At 36.1% G+C, this 20,092-nt stretch overlaps 1 protein-coding gene across 1 annotated transcript; it reads left to right on the forward strand.

The window, feature by feature from the left end:
- The first annotated feature begins 768 nt into the window (after positions 1-768).
- On the forward strand, positions 769-7,578 carry LOC134747352 (uncharacterized). The gene is made up of 4 exons (XM_063681988.1): positions 769-960; positions 6,071-6,235; positions 6,695-6,844; positions 7,370-7,578. The coding sequence occupies exons 1-4, from the start codon at positions 853-855 to the stop codon at positions 7,517-7,519; spliced, it is 573 nt and encodes a 190-aa protein (XP_063538058.1). The 5' UTR covers positions 769-852; the 3' UTR covers positions 7,520-7,578.
- The last annotated feature ends 12,514 nt before the right edge of the window (positions 7,579-20,092 follow it).

Consider the following 20,092-nt stretch of genomic DNA (forward strand, 5'->3'; position numbering starts at 1 on the left):
ATATTTTTTTTTTTTATTTAATTTAATATAGTCAAGAATAAACTTTGAAATCTTTGGGTAAAAGATTTATGATACTATAGCTCTTGAGCAAAATCATAACTAAAATATTAATCTCTAATATTAGGGTAACGAGACCCAGAAATGGACAAAATGACCCCTTAATACATGATAGTTTTTACTAATCTAAATAAGGCCTATCCTTAGGCCTATCATTGGACCGGTACTAGTTACGATTTTGTGCTTCACCGAACAGGGACTGGTAAACATCAAATGATGCTTCGTGTTCAAATTTCGAAAATACTCATTGCTAATATAAGCCGAGGTTCGAACCCGCAACCTTCAATTTAAAAGTCAGCCGCCAGATTTTTCTTTCTAGCCGTTTCACTCTTGTCACTCGGTCGTGGTCTTGATGATGATTACTCGAACATGGCTGATCTTCGTCTTCAGTCATCTCTACTTGGGTGGCGGCCTTTGCAAGTTGTTTCCACTTCATTCTGTTGGCAACAGTCCGGAGAGACGCTGAGATGCTGCATGGTGTCTGTCACTTACTGTGTTCTTATTAGATCCGTCCATCAGGTTGAGAAGCGCCCTCGAGATCTTTTGAGTTTAACCCGTCCCAGCACTGCAGTGCTAGACTACCGACCTTTCAATTTGTAACCATAACATGATATTTAAAATAAACATGAATTTATCATCACTGTGGCCGTTACCTTAGGTACTGTCATTTAATACATATAAAGTATTATATGTTTATGCTTGGACTGCTAAACATTCTTTTAAATGGCCAGCTAATATTTCAATAATAACTTCCGCCCGTTATTTTGCCATTTTATGAGAAATCAGTAACCATCAATGTCCTCACTTCATAGTTATAATATGATTCACTGGCATAGTTTAGTACGGCTGGTTGTTATTTATATTTGTTTATTTTATTGTAGTGTTTCCATGAGTGCAAAGCAGGTAAGAAAATTTTAAATTCTATTCGTTTTTTGTTATTACATATGTATTAAAATTATTCAAAAAATATTTTTTTTATATACCTATATATGTCGGCGGCAGATCGTAAAATCGGGCATATCGAGATATTCCTAGGCATATCACGATCTGCCTAATAAAACAGGCGGCAAATCGATCAGACCAATGCATTCGTTGATATTCCTAGCTTCATACCGGGCGCATCGTAAAATACCTTGATCGAGATATTCCAAGGTATATCATGAAACGCCGCCATTTCATGATCTGACTAAGATTAACCCAGGCACATCACGATATGCCTTATAAAAGAGGCGGCAGATCGATAGGAGCAATGTATTCGTCGTAAGTTTGGTTTGCGGCAAGATGGCGGAAAAGCATCAGCTGATCGAGTTTGTTAGTTATCTACGGGATCATACGTGATTTAGCTGATTTAGCCTTTTGTTTTGTTGTAAAACCGTAAAATATAGTCGCCTAATCTATATATATATGTCGGCGGCAGATCGTAAAATCGGGCATATCGAGATATTACTAGGCATATCATGAAACGCCGCCATTTCATGTTCTGACTAAGATTAACCCAGGCATATCACGATCTGCCTAATAAAACAGGCAACAAATCGATCAGACCAATGCATTCGTTGATATTCCTAGCTTCATACCGGGCGCATCGTTAAATACCTTGATCCCGCCTAATCTATATATATAAATGCACGTGTCCTGACTGACTCATCAACGTAGAGGCGAAACTACAAAAGCTAGACAGTTGAAATTTGCGCACCAGGTTACATTTATAATGTGTACAAGAGATAAGAAGCGATTTTGAGAAATTCAACCCCTAAGGGGGTTAAAAAGGGGATGAAAGTTTGTATGGGGTTCAAGTTTTATTTTAAGCTATGAATTCGAACCTTGGGTAAAAGATATATTATTAAGAACAAGAAAACTAATTTCAGCGTTTTTGAAAATTCATCCCCTAAGGTGGTGAAAAAGGGGTTGAAAGTTTGTATGGAGATCAAAAATTTTATCAAGTGCGGGACTTGAAATATTGTACATGGGCATATTATTAGAATACAAGAAAAGTAATTTCAGCGTTTTCCAAAATTCATCCCCTAAAAGGGTTAAAAAGGGGTTGAAAGTTTGAATCCATTACAAATGGTTTGAAACTTCTTAGAAAGGCATAATAGCCGCGAACAAACAAATTTTTTTCGACGTTTTTGGAAATTCAACCACTAAGTAGGTTAAAAAGGGGATGAAAGTTTTTGTCTTGGGGTTCAAATTTTATTATAAGCTAGGAACTTAAAACTTTGCAAAAGGGTATTATATTAAAAAACAAGAAAACTAATTTCAGCGTTTTTAAAAATTCATGTCCCAAGGTGGTGAAAAGGGGGTTAATAGTTTGTATGGAGATCAAACATTTTTTTGAGTGCGGGACTTGAATCTTTGTATAAAGGCATATTATTAGAATACGAGAAAGGTAATTTCAGCATTTTTTTAAATTCATCCCCTAACCGGGTTAATAAGGGGTTGAAAGTTTGAATCCATTAAAAATGCTTTGAAACTTCTTAGAAAGGCATAATAGCCGATTACAAAAAAAGTGATTTCGACGTTTTTGGAAATTCAACCCCTAAGGGGGTTAAAAATGGGATGAAGTTTGTTTTAAGTTTCAGTATTTATTCTAAGCTAGGAACTTGCAATGAAACTTTACAAAGGTATTATATTAAAAATCTAAAAACGAATTTCAGCGTTTTTTAAAATTCGTCCCCCAGGGTGGTAAAAAGGGGGTTGAAAGTTTGTATAGAGATTATACATTTTATTGAGTGTGGGACTTGAATTTTAATAAAGGCATAATATTAGAATAGAAGAAAAGTAATTTCAGCTATTTTAAAAAATTTCCTCTTAAAGAGGTTAAAAAGGGGTTGAAACTTTGTATAGGGTTCCAATTTTATTTTAAGCTAGGAATTAGAAACTTTGTAAAAAGGTATTTCATTAAAAGAACCGAAAAGGAAAAGCGACCGAAAAACCGACTTCAGCGTTTTTGAAAATTCATCCCCCAAGGGGGTGAAAACGGGGTTGAAAATTTGTATGGAGATCAAACATTTCTTTGCGTGCGGGACTTGAATTTTTGTATAAAGGCATATTATTAGAATACAAGAAAAGTAATTTCAGCGTTTTTAAAAATTCATCCCGTAAAGTGGTTAAAAAAGGGTTGAAAATTTGTAGGGGTCCTAAATTAAATTTTGAAACTTCGTAGAAAAATATTTAATTAAAAGGGAAGAAAACTCATTTCAGCATTTTTCAAAATTCATCCCCCAAGGTAGTAAAAAAGAGGTTGAAACTTTATATGGAGATCAAACCTTTTCTTGAGTACAGGACTTCAGTCTTTGTATAAAGACATATTATTAGAATACAAGTAATTTAAGCGTTTTTAAATATTCATCCCCTAAAGGGGTTAAAAAGGGGTTGAAAATTTGAATCCATTACAAATACTTTGAAACTTCTTAGAAAGGCATTGTATAATATTACAAAAAAAGTTATTTCAACGTTCTTAATAATTCAACCCAAATTCAAAGAGGTTTAAGAAGGGGATGTAAGTTTATATGTGATTCAAGTTTTCGTTTAAGCTAGGAACATAAAACTTGCTAAAAGGGCATTATATTAAAATAGACGAAAACTGATTGATAAAGTATGCATCGGGAGCGAACATTTTTTTTAAATAGTGGACTTGAAAATCTAAGTGTTGAGAGGGATTATATCGAGAACAATTATTTTCAGTTAGGGGCTTGAAACTTCGTAGTTTGTGAAAGACAAATTTCATGCGTTTATATTATTAACAAATGATTAACCGTCCCTACTGATATCTTTTGCTGCATAATGTTCTATGCTCGTGTAAAATATATAACCACCAACATACAAATCCACGCGTAAGAAGTCGCGGGCAACAGCTAGTACAATATAATTCTAATTTATAATTGATATTTATCTTTCAACTTGAAACCCTTGAACTTTGCACGATATGGCTAGTAGTCGCTAGTCAGATCATGAAACGCCGGCATTTCATGATCTGCCTAGGAATATCTCACCTTGAAGTTTGCACGATATGGCTAGTGGTCGCTAGGCAGATCATGAAATGCCGGCGTTTCATGATCTGCCTAGGAATATCATCCCTTGAGGTGTGCACGATATGGCTGGTGGTCGCTAGGCAGATCATGAAATGCCGGCGTTTCATGATCTTTCTAGGAATATCACACCTTACTTATTTGATATGCCTAAACGTCGCCAGGCAAATCGTCAAACGTTAAGGTTTAAACGATATGGCTGATAGTCGCTAGTCAGATCATGAAATGTCGGCGTTTCATGATATGCCTAGGAATATCTCGATATGCCCGATTTTACGATCTGCCGCCGACATATATATATTGAATTTGTATATATGTAAGTTTAATTTAAAATGTATATTTGTGTAAGTATAGTAAATATCATAGTAGTCTCGACATGTGTCTATTTTATATTCACTCTTTACAATCCTGCACCAAACTGTCTCTGTTTAGCTCAATGGTTGACTGGTAGAGAATGCCTCAAGGCGTTAAGTCCGCCATTTGTACTCTTTTTGTGTAAATTTGTGAAATAAAGTTGAAATAAAAATAAAATAAAATTGGTAATTGGCCTTGCAGCTAGAAGGTGAAGGAAAGAGAGCATTACACTTGATGAAAGAACCATATTCAAAAATGATGATAGTTAATTATTTGTGTTACAAAGGGGCAAAGTTGTTGATTAACTCCTCGTGCTAATATTAATCCCGAGCATGCGAAAGATTCTATGATTTTTTTTCTATGATTTTCCTCTTTTCTTTACACGTTTAAAAACAAAAATTAAAAATTTGACACGCCTAAAAACAAAAATGAAAAGTATTTTGGTTTACCCTTGTTTTGCAGAAAATTGTTTTATAGAATGTAATGGGAAGTAATTAAATGATCAGCCATTTTTATCTGATCTGCAAAAAAAAATAGCCATTAAATCATTTGGGCAGCATACAAATATGTTGCCGACAATAAATAAAAATCGAGCTGCAACTCTTGTTCAGCAAATAATTAACAAACGGTCAACATTATAACCAATATCCATCTGCTTAATGAATAGTTGAGCTGCAAAATTGTTATTTGGTCAGCAAGATTTAAAAATTGGTTGGCAGTTTAATTGAGACGTATGCATATTAAACAAATGGTAATTTAATATAATAAGATGGGTTGCGTTTGATTTGAAAAATCGGCAGGGTTGCAGGCGGAGCGAAATCGTGCTCGTGCATTTCATTCGATGATTATTAGCAGTCACATTGCGGTGTTCTAACGTATTTGTTGGTGATATTTATCCGTTTTATTACTTTGAGAGTATTATAGGTGTAAAATAGAAGATATTAGCTACTAAAAAACGTGGGTTAGGTTAGATTAGAACTGCGACCTTCACAGAAAACAACTGCTACTAGAAAAGTAGGTTAGGTTAGGTTAGAACTGCGACATTCACAGAAACAAACTGCTACTAGAAAAGTGGGTTTGGTTAGGTTAGAACTGCGACCTTTACAGAAACCAACCGCTACTAGAAAAGTGGGTTAGGTTAGAACTAATTTTTGCGGATCAGTTAAATTGTAATCCAAAATGAAATAATACGCTTACCCACTGACTGCTTAACAAAATTTGATTAATGGTGGATCGCTTACTGCCGATCAAATAATTTATTTGCCAACCAAATCAATTTAGAGCAGCTCATTATGACATTAATTGCGAACAGATTTTGAAATACTTGCTAACACTAAGTTGCTGATCAAATACACATTTTGGCTGACCAAATATATATTTTTGTTCATCAAAATAGGAATATTTTGCAGATCGATTAAATAAAACCCGAATGTAATGTTTCGCAGAATTTTCATTTCATAGAAAACATATTTTTTCACAAACGGTCGCAGTTCCAACCTAACCTAACCTAATTTCACAATGACCTTTTAGCTGTACCTAAAAAGTTAAGTTTTTGAAAAAAAAGAAGTTTCTATGAAATGCAAATTTTATATATTGTTTACTTTTCTCAAAAAAATGTGGACTTGCAGGATACATTCAAAGCCATTTTAAAAGAAGCTCGAGACTGTCCAGACCCGAATCCGCCTTACCCTAAAAAGCGTCCTATCATATGCAGTTACTCCATAACTGTCGTGAACGGCAAGCGGTACTTTAATGGCAACAGTACTGTCACAGCGGACACACCGTTTCAAAATGTAAGTTTTATTAAAAATATTCATACAGGTGACGTTAGATAGCGACCGCAACAACATAATTGTTGCAGAGTTGACCGGGAGATATCACTGGCAAATGCCAGAGATAGTTGACCCCCCCCCCCCCCACCCCTGCAAACAAATTTCTATGCAGCTATCTCTGCAGCTAACTGTACACTAACATCAGAATGACGTCATTTAGCTGTCCTGCGTCTCGCTCGCGCCGATACATGTACGGACAAATACGACCAAAATGCAGGATAACCTGAATGACATCATTTAGATGTCAATGTATGTTCGAATTGGTCTTGTAATCTTAATTGAACGTTCTAACTTTCAATCCGTCACTCATTTAGACAGGAAGACTGCAGCAGTAACGTTGCCACAATAATGCAGCTGCAGTCGCCATGTCACTTTCACCAAGTCAAACGAAATAATATAGTCTACTCTTGCTTTATGCAGTTCAGTGGGAGAACGTATGATGTGGACGACGTTGGTCAGCGAACGGTCAAGTTTCAAATCCCACACGTTACATGCCGCAGCATTTTTGTTAGAAGCTTCCTTATGTATGCGCACGTAACTCTGGACTCGAAAAATTGTACATTGAGAAAAGTAAGTACACACTGAATGCGGTTGTTGGTTGATGGCTTTTAAAATTACATTCGGATTCAGACTGCATGCTGCATACCTACCACCTGCACCTACTCAAATTTTACTAGTTTTTGGGTTCCGTACCCAAAAACACGACCCTAAAACAAAAACGGCACACGGCGAAACGGTAAAAACGGGACCCTATCACTAAGACTCCTCTGCCCGTCTGTCCGCCTGTCTGTATGACCATCTGTCTGTCACCAGGCTGTATCTCATGAACAGTGATATCTAGACAGTTGAAATTTTCACAGTTAATGTATTTCTGTTGCCGCTATAACAACAAATACTAAAAAGTACGAAACCCTCGGTGGGCGAGTCCGACTTGCACTTGTCCGTTTTTTCTTATGCCTTACGTTGCTAAGAGGTATTGAAACCCGATAAGTTATAGGTAGGTATATAATTAAATTGCAATTATGGCTTTTTAAACCTATTTTATTATAATATTTATAATTATAAAATTCTGCTAAAATATTTCCTAATTTTAAGGGAATATACCGTCAGGAACAAATGGATTTGGACAAGATTTCACACACCATGTTAGGTTGGCACGCTCGTGGCAACATAGTGCATGAGCTGCAGCTGGTTGCTGGAGGACGCACTGTTTTCTGTGCCGAGTTCCTCGTTACAATACAGTAGAAAAATAATACAATAAAACTTAATAAAACATTTATCGACTACTCCTTTCCTAAGTAAGTAATTGTTTTGTTAATAACGTTGCAATATTTTACATCCCTCCCTACTTGCATTGCGAAATACAGGTTATCCCTGTAAATGAGGTGGAAACTAGTAGAAACATATCTTTCTACATATGTTGTGTCTGGGGATTCACTGCTAAGCTATAGTTTTCCCAATATGCAACGAAATTTCACGATTAATTAAATAGTCACCTCTGCGATGGCGCATTGTATAATCTTAATAAAAATGGTATACAGATTATTGCCGTTAATTGTAGGTCAGGCAACGAATGCTCATATTTACCTTCTTGTTGCTTGGCCTATTCAATAGGATACGCACATGCCGCACATATACAGTTGGCTATCTGTTAATAGTATTAAGTGTGACTATTAGGTGCAAGCAGAAAAAAAAAAAAATGTAGTCAGTATTTTGAAGAACAGTAACATACTTAAACATCTTAATGAATACCTATAAGAAGGATTAGCGTGAGTCGATTATACGAAATAAAATGACGACGTAATTTCCGGAACCATTGGGGCACGAGCACGCACGAGTCCGACTAGCACATACGTAGTTGGTGTCAAAATATCCCCTTATTTCATATAGGTACATATACTTAAAAAAAAGAAATGCTTTCCGTTTTTTTTGAATGAATCTTGTAGCGGGAAATATTTATATTTTAGCCGAATGTTAGCGATGTAAAAATAGTTTAAAACAAGAAAAGCCTGTAAGATACAAATGAACAATCAGTCAGGCAAAAACAAACTTGCAAAAGTACTGCACCCAAAAAGAGCCAATCATATAAGTATAGCTAACTATGTTTTTAATACAGTTGCTCAAAAAGTGCTACTTTACGTAGCTGTTTAGCGTGCGGAAAGTTGGTTTTCGCGAACTAGTGCTTTTTACTTTCCAATTTTTTTAAATTTATTCTTGTTCCAAATCATGACTACTTATTGATGAGTGTTGATATTAGTTTCCTTTAAACGTCGTAATCAACATAAAAACCTACTGTTAATGTAAGAATACGAAAAATATACATATATTTCATATTTTATTACTTACCTCTTCATCATTATAACACGTCTATTTTTTTATTGAATATTGAAAAACCGTTCTTAATAAGTTGTCTGAATGGAATGGAACGCCTGTCAAAGAAGAGGCGTTTTTTCTTTCTGCTCGCCTGCGGCTCGTGGCAAGATATCGCGGTCCTCGTGAAGTAATGACATACTTTCCGCACTAGCATCGAAATGTACTATTCTACACGTGTCTCTTTTTCATTTAAACTTTCATTGTCTCCACGCACCGGATTCGTTCTCATAAAAAGCCAGCCGTAATTGTACCACATCATCTAATAACGAGGATAAAATAGTGTCTGTCCGATTATAATGCGGGGCTCGTACCGCGCAATCTAGTTAGCTGGTCCGCCCGGCGTCGCTCATTACCCATAGCTACCGCCGTGCGCGGCACGTACTAAGGTGCACTGGACTTATGTGTGCAGGAATAGATTAGGTAGTTATATTTATTAGGAATTGCATAATCTTATGGTTTTCGGGGGCCCTTGCGGATATATAGGTATTTCGACCCGTAGGGATATTTATATAGATTTTGCCTCTGTGTAATCTGCTTTGCCTGGTTTAGGCAGGTATGTTACTTTTACCATCCTCCACACACGTAGCACGTGTCCGAAGGCTATGCACGCTCAGTACAGTCTACTTAAGTGCGGCATTAGTACATTGCCGCCCTGGGGAAGATTCCATCTGGCCCCGGGGCTTTATATGGCTGAAATGTTGATAGTGCCCATTGTATCCTATCGTGATCTACTAGGTACCTTTTTAGACTTGTCCCAGTTGTACCTGGTTGTGATAATGGATTGTTCCATTTGCACTAATTGCTACCTCTTCCGTAACGCTCTGATGTGTTATCGAGCCTGGGAAGTGTGTCTTACACATGACTTTAATGGTTTCTAAGCCCGTTTCAGTCATTCCTTCGTCACTTCCTCTAATGGAAGTAAGCGGAACTGACTTCGTTGAGGCTAGTGCTTTTGTAAGTATCATGCCTTCCCGTATGGAACTGATTTAATCGCAATAGTTTATTCACGCTTTCCTTACAGCTTTACTGTATTCCGTGAGTTTCTGCGCGTAATGTTCCAAGTGATTAGTCCTTTTAGCATCGTTGAAGACAGCCTCGTGCCGGGGTTTTGCAATCTCCGGGTTCCACTAAGGCATCTTCTTCGCCAGGATTTTCTTCTCCGAGTAGTTGTTTGACCAAGCTGTATAGACAGCTAGTATTATTCTATCTGCTTCAAGTTCTATGTCACTACTGAGTTTAGCTTACCTTTAGGGTCTCCCAGTTCCACCTTCAAGCCGCTTTTGAACGCTAACTAGTCGGTGTTTCTGGGATTCCGTTTACGTATAATTTCTAATTGAATTTTAATCTTATACCTGAAGGAATTACATATTGCTTTTGCTCTGTCTTTAGGAACCTGAAAAGTGTATTTATATTGCACTCGCTAACGCGCTACGAAGAATATTCTTTTCATAAATAGCCAGAAAAGTGTAGCATGCTACGGCGTAGACTTACGTTCAAAGATTCTTGGCAAGATTTTCATAAACTTTTTATTTTTACGTTAGGGGCAGACAAGCATACTTATACTGATGGTTAATCGGTTAGTAGCCTGTAAATTCACACAAGGGTTTCACATACGCGTTCCCAAGCTTCTCATGCGCATAATGCATGCCTTCCGTGGCAGCTTTCGTTTCGCTGCCACCAAGTGTTGGAATGATTTGCCACCACCAGTACGTAATTCGAAAACCGTGTCCACCTTTAAAACTCACCTCCGTAAAATCATACTGGCTAAGCAAAAATGCAACACTTAGGCAACCGTGCACACTCAGTCACTCACACACAAATCGCATAGACACTTACATATACATACATACACACGAACATTCATAAGACTTAGGTATAGGTTAATTTTAATTAAGTAATTTGATTGTTATTTGTATTTAAGCTTTCTCTTATTTATTTTTTACATTGTGTTCACTAGTCCATCTACTGGGCCTTACTGAAAATCAGCGTCGCGGAGTATGTCATGTTGGCTCACACCGTGACACCAAGCTGAGTAAGGACCATTTAGCGCAACCTCATTCTGTGTAATTATTTCTAGTTTTAGTTTTATGTTAAGTTGTGCTAATAAATGAATAAATGCTTTTTCTTTCTTTCTTTCATAAACTATTTTTAGCGATTCTGATACCATTTTATTAATGCTACTGCATAATATGTGCACACAATATGATTTAGACGTACCTATACCACGATTATCCCCTTTCATAAGAAATTGGCACTATTGGCAGTAACAATATTTTATAGCACTTTTAGATAGCTTTATCGCCGTGTAATGAGGCGTCAGCAGATTTCGCGAATGCAAGATAATTCCGATCGCCCTCAGAATTATCCGTAAGATAGTTAACCACGATGATCGTGGAGTTTTCCTATATAATTTAAAAAGGAAAATCGGTTATAATAAAAATGTGGTCGATGCATTGATATCTATTTCCATTGAGTACCTCATATCACAATTTGTCAGCGCGTGTTTTATTAGCAATTTCTTGATTTATACCTATAGACTGAGCTGATATTTGGGTATTCATTGCTATCCCTCCTAATATTCTTAGAATGATAACTTGAATAAAATTAGAGTTGTTATAGGTTGTCATGGAGTTATGTTCTAAGAAGCCAAAACATACTTACAATTCGGCTAAAAATTGTATTCGATAAATTAAAATTCATTCCATTTATTCCATAAAGAAGAAATTGTACAATAAACATGCATTTATATCAGTTTGATAAATTAACGTTCCTTACCACTGCGATCATCATAGTTACCGTAAAATAACAAACGCCAATAGGTATCAACAGACAGTTCAGTAATAGTACAGAAACAATACCCTGTACGCACTCTTAATCTCAATGTGACGCTTTTTGTAATGACTTATTGAGTAGGTAACCACATAAATAAAAAAAACATTACATTAAAAAGTAGATGATCTGATTTTGTACAGTTTATACTTGCTTTTTACGTATTATTTAACTACATGGCTTAGTCACAATATCAAGTTTCATTTGTTCACTTTCACAAAGATGAGCAATGAATCTGTCAACGATCGCCATTATAATAGCATTTCCTAGTTCTGTCGGAAACAAATAAATCTGCACAATAACAGAGCACGTCACTAAAATTAATGTGTGTCTTCTTTGACATAAGCCGCGGAGTGCGAGGGGCCCAAACTTAATGACGGAGTGGACAATGACGGGAATTCGAAACGGTTGTCGTGAGATTGTCGTAAGGGAAACTTTTGTAATCCTTAAGAGAAAAGTAGAACACGAAAAGTCTTTTGGCAATTTGAGGCTGGCGGTAATAGGATCTTAGTACGGATTTTTATTGGATCACTATAAGACACAGAAAAATAATTTAAAAAACAGTGCGGGAAAATGTAGTTATTTTTATGAGTACGTACATAATTATATAATAGATAGATGTAGTAACTGTATGTTCTGTTATTGGCACCAGTTGAAAATATCCTGAAAAATCAAAAACACTTTAAACTCAATCCAACTTTGTACCGATCATAATAAGTAAAGAGCAATGCACTCGCTCAAACTATAAAATTTAGAAAACGGAGTTTCGAACTTGTTGAAAACTTAACAACAGAAGATTTAACTTTCACATTTGACAGCTTATTATTTGAAAAATACTTACCATCAATGATGAAGCAGATAAAACTATGTTTTACGTATTATTAGTACATAAGAACTGAAGATACTTTTTTAATACAGTTGCTCAAAAAGTGCTACTTTACGTAGCTGTTTAGCGTGCGGAAAGTTGGTATTCGCGAACTAGTGCTTTTTACTTTTCCATTTTTTTTTAATTTATACTTGTTCCAATTCATGACTACTATTGATGAGTGTTAATATTAGTTTCCTTTAAACTTCGTAATCAACATAAAAACCTACTGTTCATGTAAGAATACGAAAATAGTTATTTGTTATACAAGGGTGCAAAGTTGTATTTTACCCGCGAGTGTGGAATTGATACACGAGTAAGCGAAAGAATTCTATAGTTGAACCACGAGCGAAGCGAGTGGTTCTAAAATAGAATCCTTAGCGTAGCGAGTGTTTCAACACACGAGAAGTAAAATACATTTGCACCCGTGTGTAACACAAAACTTTTCCCCTCACTATAGCGAGGAAAGTGCAACATCCACATGAGTTAGATCATCTTCATCACTGGAATCACTCATTTTTTTACGATAATACGATAATTATTATAACAGAAAACTCTGGAAGTTGTGTATTTTTACGTGTCGGAGTCGGTGAGAAAAATTTTGTTGACAATGTTGACATTTCTGACGATGCGTTTTGAAATTGCATCGACTCAACTTGTGCGTTCAGAATTACATTCAACATCATTTAAAAAACAAATGTTTCTTATGGAATTTAAGGTTTATGACTTAAAATCATTGAATAAAGCCAAATTTGGTATTTTTTTATTAAATTCTCAAACCATTTATTTAATGATAATTAATATCGAACGAACCATTATTATGAGCGTTTTACGTTTTGTTATCTGTCAAAAGCTACTTAAACACGCTCCATCCAAGGTCAAATTACTTTCCCCACTAGTGGATAAAATGCGTTTTTCCCCGCTTGTTTTAAAGGATAAAAGACGGCTTTCCGAGCTAGTGAGGGGAAATAGTTATTTGTTATACAAGGGTGCAAAGTTGTATTTTACCCGCGAGTGTGGAATTGAAACACGAGCAAGCGAAAGGATTCTATAGTTGAACCACGAGCGAAGCGAGTGGTTCTAAAATAGAATCCTGAGCGTAGCGAGTGTTTTAACACACGAGAAGTAAAATACATTTGCACCCGTGTGTAACACAAAACTTTTCCCCTCACTATAGCGAGGAAAGTGCAACATCCACAGGCGTTAGATCATCTTCATCAACTGGAATCACTCATTTTGTTACGATATTATAACAAAAAACTATTAAAAAACAAACGTTTATTATGGAATTTTATGGTTTATGACTTAAAATCATAAAATAAAGCTAAATCTGGTGTTTTTTATTAGATTCTCAAACCATTTATTTAATGATAATTAATATCGAACGAACCATTATTATGAGCGTTTTACGTTTTGTTATCTGTCAAGCTACTTAAACACGCTCCATTCAAGGTCAAATTACGTTCCACACTAGTGGATAAAATGCGTTTTTCCCCGCTTGTTTTAAAGGATAAAAGACGGCTTTCCGAGCTAGTGAGGGGAAAATATACTATTTCATATTTTATTACTCACCTCTTCATCATTATAACACGTCTATTTTTTAATATTGAATATTGAAAAAACCGTTCTTAATAAGTTGTCTGAATGGAACGGAATAGCTATGGAAGGTAGAGGTAGGAGTAGCTGCCGGAACGCCTGTCAATGAAGAGGTTCGTTCGTTCGTTTTTAGGGTTCCGTAGCCAAATGGCAAAAAACGGAACCCTTATGGATTCGTCATGTCTGTCTGTCTGTCTGTCTGTCCGTCCGTCCGTATGTCACAGCCACTTTTTTCCGAAACTATAACTGTTGAAACTTTGTAAGTAGATGTATTCTGTGAACCGCATTAAGATTTTCACTCAAAAATAGAATAAAAACAGTAAATTTTGGAGGTTCCCCATACTTAGAACTGAAAATCAAAAATTTTTTTTCATCAAACCCATACGTGTGGAGTATCTATGGATTGGTCTATAAAAATGATATTGAGGTTTCTAATATCATTTTTTTCTATACTGAATAGTTTGCGCGAGAGACACTTCCAATGTGGTAAAATGTGTGTCCCCCCCCCCCCTCTAATTTCTAAAATAAGAGAATGATAAAACTAAAAAAAAATTATATGATGTACATTACCATGCAAACTTCCGCCGAAAATTGGTTTGAACCAGATCTAGTAAGTAGTTTTTTTTAATACGTCATAAATCGTAAACCGCAATTTACCTTTCACTCACGTTTCTCATAAAAATACATTGTTTAAATTGTGTAATGTACGGAACCCTCAGTGCGCGAGTCCGACTCGCACTTGGCCGGTTTTTTCTTACTGCAAGCTAAGTTTCCAAAGGCAACATTCGATATTGTTTTTATTCCTTACTTGTTGTTTTTCTTATTTTTTCGCAACTGTATTAAAAAACGTCGTTCAATACACGTGCGGAAATGTCATTCTTACTTAATTACAATAATACATACTTTCCGCACCAGCATCGAAATATACTATTATAAACCTATCCGATTTTCTGTTTTAATATTATAAACCTTACTCGTGTTATATACTCCTACTACGTAAATCTTTTAATCATGTCACTTCATTTGAATAATGTATGAAATCCCGTTTTAGTTTTTGAAACAAGTTTTATTTTCGTTTATTATACAAGTCCGTAAACAGAAACTCAAGATGCGACCCCTAAGTAAATCAAATCAGACAATCAAGTGGAAAAATCCATGTTCCCAGTACAAACAATCAGGTCGAGTTACGCGGCTGGAGGCTGGAGTGACGAGGGCCTCAGCCTATTTGATCTTCTCTAGACCTCTCCTGGGACTGTGCTATTTGTTTTAAAGCTTTATTACTAAGTAATGTGTACATAGGTCAACCCTCTAAAAATGTCCTGGCTCTCAGCTGTGTTGACCAATATCTTTAATGTAAAAGTCGACCCGGTTTTATTCAAATTGAATGCGTATTTCCCAAATGTGAAGGTTTGAGAACTCTAGTATGTACACTGTCATTATGGAAATGGAAATCTAATCGGAGGGAATGTGTTGTTAATGTTTAATCCTTGCAATAATTATGTGTACCTATGCATGTATTAAGTTTTCAATCGTTAAATGAAAATCTTACCTAAATCGTTAATTACACGAAGGACGAAATATGTACACGCATTTACTTACCGGCATGTTTAAGTGCACAATACAATCAAGTTGAATTTTTAAATTCAATTCACAGTCCCAAAGTATCTCTTGATATATTTCACTGTTCGCAGCCACACCAAATAAATTAGAACAGTCGTAAAGCAAGTTATCTATTGTGTCCACCTAAATTTATTCACTGTCTGATACAAAAAACTTGTTCGTTTCGACCGGGGGTCCCTAACCCCTGCAAAAAGGTGTCAATTTTTGAAAGATCGCACCGCGTCATGAATATTATATGAACGAATCCAGTTAAGGGTATTTTGCGATAATGTTCGAGTCGTTTGGGAGGCTGTCAGCCTCTGTCATTTCACATGGATTGGCCCTTTGTTAAAAGTAACACGTACTGTGTCATCGTGGGTTGTGGGCATATCGTGTGGAAAATTTGCGTTTTCGATTTCGTTGGGAATATTTTTCATATATTGATGGACATTTATTGGTTTATATGCTGTTTTTAATGAAATTAATTTAGAAATATTTCGAAAAATCTGCTATAATATAATAAATCGAAATGTCTCAAATCGACCGGGGCATACTCGCTTTAATCAATTATTATATTTATACCCTTTTATTCACAAAACTTTACAAGGACCAATTAGTTCATTTATGATTTATCTCTTTCCTACAAGTACACAAGTCATAGTGACACGTGTACATTAAGACAAACGATTAATAGCTAATTGAGGCTTGTAGCGCGTTAATGAATAAAGCCAATAGTTATTACAACCAGTAAACGCTAAATATTTAGACAATGTGACTCATCGATAAACTTTTGTTAAATAGGTAATTTGTCTCAGTATTGGTGCCAATATCTCTACAATACCCAATTCAACATGACAATATCAAAGCAGTATTTTTATAAACTCTCAAGTGCTATAAATCAGAGATTCAGAGATACACGAGCAGGAGTTCGGCAAAGCGTTGCGCTTCGGAAGGAAGTCGTACAGAATAAGTTTTTTTTGTGTCATCGATTCCACCGATCGACCAAAAACATCTAAAAATAAATGCATACTTATTTCTAGCGCCTGTAATATCGCAGTAAATACGATTATAATAAACATTATTATTAAATATCAACTGTCATAAATATAAATAGCTAAGTAAGTATTTTTAATTTACTTCTAGTTCTTATTCAAAGAAGGTCTATTATAATCAATAAAAGACAACTAAATACCTAAATAATAAATTACTGCTAGCTTGATTGTCTTCTAGCAATTGTACTCGTACATTAAAAGAAGTATATGAATAAATGAAATACCGAAATAAATAACTTTGCCCAACTCAATTCCTCGCTTATTTAATATGAAATTAGTTGCTCCTTTTTAAATTATTGTACAATACGAGCAGAACAAGTTTTACTTGATGTTATTTTTAGGGTTCCGTACCCAAAGGGTAAAACCGAGACCCTATCACTAAGACTCCGCTGTCCGTCTGTCCGTCTGTCCGTCCGTCTGTCCGTCTGTCTGTCTGTCACCAGGCTGTATCTCATGAACCGTGATAGCTAGACTGTTGAAATATTCACATATGATGTATTTCTGTTGCCGCTATAACAACAAATACTAAAAACAGAATAATATAAATATTTAAATGGGGCTCCCATACAACAAACGTGATTTTTTGCTGTTTGCTTCCGTAATTGTACGGAATACTTCGTGCGCGAGTCCGACTCGCACTTGGCCGGTTTTTTTTATTTGTTATTGTTACCAATTGCGTTTGAAGGTAATGGACACAATTTAATGTCCAAAATAAGTAGGTACAAAACTTTTCATACGTAGTAAGTTCGTTTATTATGGGAATTACGGACTCTATAAGTACTTATAGTGAATAAACCTCGTTTACAGGCCAGACATAACTAAACGTTGGATTACCGTCATAAATACTGAAATATAAGATCTTTCCCAGTTCAAAATACAATCGTCACTGATATAGTAAGTAACTAGTATATCATTCGCCATCAAACACATATATACTTAAACCGGACAAGTACGTGTCGGACCACCCAAATTTAATAATATATTTTATAGTTTCCGAGTAAAATGACTGACATACGGACAGACGGACGAACGCATGGACGGACAGACGGACATGACGAAACTATAAGTTTTTGCCGTTTTGGCTATGGAACCCTAAAAAGTAACGAGGGTCGAAAAAGAGATTTGAATATGCAAGTAAATACCTAAATAAAAAACCGGCAAGTGCGAGTCGGACACGCGCACTAAGGGTTCCGTACCATTACGCAAAAAACGGCAAAACTTTCACGTATGTTGTATGGGAACCCCACTTAAATATTTATACTGTCTAGCTATCACGGTTCAAGAGATACAGCCTGGTGACAGACAGACAGCCAGATAGACAGACAGACAGACAGACAGACAGACAGACAGACAGACAGACAGACAGACGGATAGACGGACAATGGAGTCTTAGTAATAGGGTCCCGTTGTTACCCTTTGGGTACGACTATAATGACACTATGTTTGAAATTAATTATAATAACCGTCGGTAGAGTTACTATATAAGTAGAATGTTCCATCTTAATTTTCCGAGATATGATTTATATTTTGGTTTTGAATTAGTGTTATTCAGTAAGTATAAACCGCGACCGCTGCAGGGGACTATCGAGTGCGCCGCCTTCTGGCCGAAGGGTGTTAGTCCTAGCCAAAGATAGATATAACTCCGTAATAGATGGATACAGTCTAAGGAAAAAACGTACCTCGAAAATCAAGAAAATTTGATTCTCGTTCAGAGGGCGCTACTAGCTTTGGCCTACTGTCGTATAGATGGCGTTGACGGTTTCGTTTGTTATTTAACAATTTAAACGCATATCAGTGAAAGAACATGGGTCAAAATCATAAAAATAATTAATGCAAATAAAAAAAATCATTTATCCATATTTAAGTACATTTTATCGTATTTTTATAAATCTTCATTTTTAGTTTTAAAGTGTGTCGACAGATGGCAGTGAATTTACTGGGGTTACAAAATTTACTATGACAGTACCGCTCTAGTATAAGTTACTCTATGGTCCTAGCGGTACACCCCGAAATTCAGTAATTTTTTTTTATACCACGTCGGTGGCAATCAAGCATACGGCCCGCCTGATGGTAGCCTATGGACGCCTGCAACACCGGAGATATTACACGCACGTTGCCGACCCTAACACTCCTCTCCCTCGTTGAGCTCTGGCAACCTTACTTACCGGCAGGAACACAACACTATTAGTAGGGTCTAGTGTTATTTGGCTGCGGTTTTCTGTAAGGTGGAGGTACTTCCCCAGTTGGGCTCTGCTCTAGATCTGGAATGACATCCGCTGTCCTGTGCCCTACCACACAAAGCGAGATGTCATTCACAGTGCCCATACCTCTCTTTTGGACGTAGTTTAAGGACATATCCGGGTCCGGACGCAGTTTAAGGACATACCCGGGTCCAAAATGCTGCAAATGCTGTTAAAAGTATGAAAATCAGTACGATTGATCATAAGGCCATTATCTGGCCGTATCTGGAGGAAAAGCCCAAACTTGGTATGTTTAGAAAACAATTTTTATTCTTATTTAAAAAAAAAATACTGAAATGTAATGATGTGATATATTTTTAGAATTGGCTCAAAAAGCCCTTTTATTTAATACCACACACGATAGGTTTCTGGACAAATTTTTTCCCATACAAAAAAAGATGACATCATAACTTCTCTGTTTTTAGGGTTCGTACCCAAAGGGTAAACACGGGACCCTATTACTCCACTGTCCGTCTGTCTGTCACCAGGCTGTATCTCATGAACCGTGATATTTAGACAGTTGAAATTTTCACAGATGATGTATTTCTGTTGCCGCTATAACAACAAATACTAAAAACAGAACAAAATAAATAATTTAAATGGGGCTCTTATACAACAAACGTTATTTTTTTGCGTAATGGTACGGAACCCTTCGTGCGCGAGTCCGACTCGCACTTGGGCGTTTTTATTTTATTCTACGGATCAAATTGATTGAAATGGCCTGCTCAATCATACCGATTTTCATGCTTTTAACATAATTTGCAGCGTTTTTTGGCGTACCGCTAGGACTATGTCGTGTTTCCAATTCAACACAATACCAGACGATTCAACGGAGCCACGCCGTTTTGTCATCAAAATAGTGTTTAGTTTTAAGTTTTATGAAATTTATATGTAAGTAAGTTGTCTATGCAACTTTGTTGCCTGATAATAAACGATTTTTGATTAGATTAGATTAGATAAATATGGTAACAAAGGGATTAATTCTAGAAAGTATTTTCACTTTCGTTTAATTACTTATAAATCAATTTCAGCGTTTGTCAGCGACGTTGGATAGAACGTGTTATTATGCGTGAACAATTTTCATGTCAAGCGCAAAGTCGTTCCCAACAATGGCGTGTCGATGACGTGCACATTAAATGTCATATTTGAAAAACTCGATAGCTTAATAGATTTCTTTTTTTGTTGACTGTAGCAAAAACATACTGGTTCGCGTTTTGAGCGCAGATAGAGTCTGCACACATATTTGTATGCAGGGGTGCTAGGC

Source organism: Cydia strobilella, chromosome 1 (assembly GCF_947568885.1).
Source record: "Cydia strobilella chromosome 1, ilCydStro3.1, whole genome shotgun sequence".
Taxonomy (NCBI): domain Eukaryota; kingdom Metazoa; phylum Arthropoda; class Insecta; order Lepidoptera; family Tortricidae; genus Cydia; species Cydia strobilella.

What these genes read in the sequence shown, in the direction of transcription:
- LOC134747352 (XM_063681988.1), top strand. Translation starts at nt 853, where the DNA reads ATGTCCTCACTTCATAGTTATAATATGATTCACTGGCATAGTTTAGTA. An exon ending in TTTCCATGAGTGCAAAGCAG is followed by an intron (nt 961 to 6,070) that starts GTAAGAAAATTT and finishes GTGGACTTGCAG; the next exon opens with GATACATTCAAAGCCATTTT. An exon ending in CGGACACACCGTTTCAAAAT is followed by an intron (nt 6,236 to 6,694) that starts GTAAGTTTTATT and finishes TGCTTTATGCAG; the next exon opens with TTCAGTGGGAGAACGTATGA.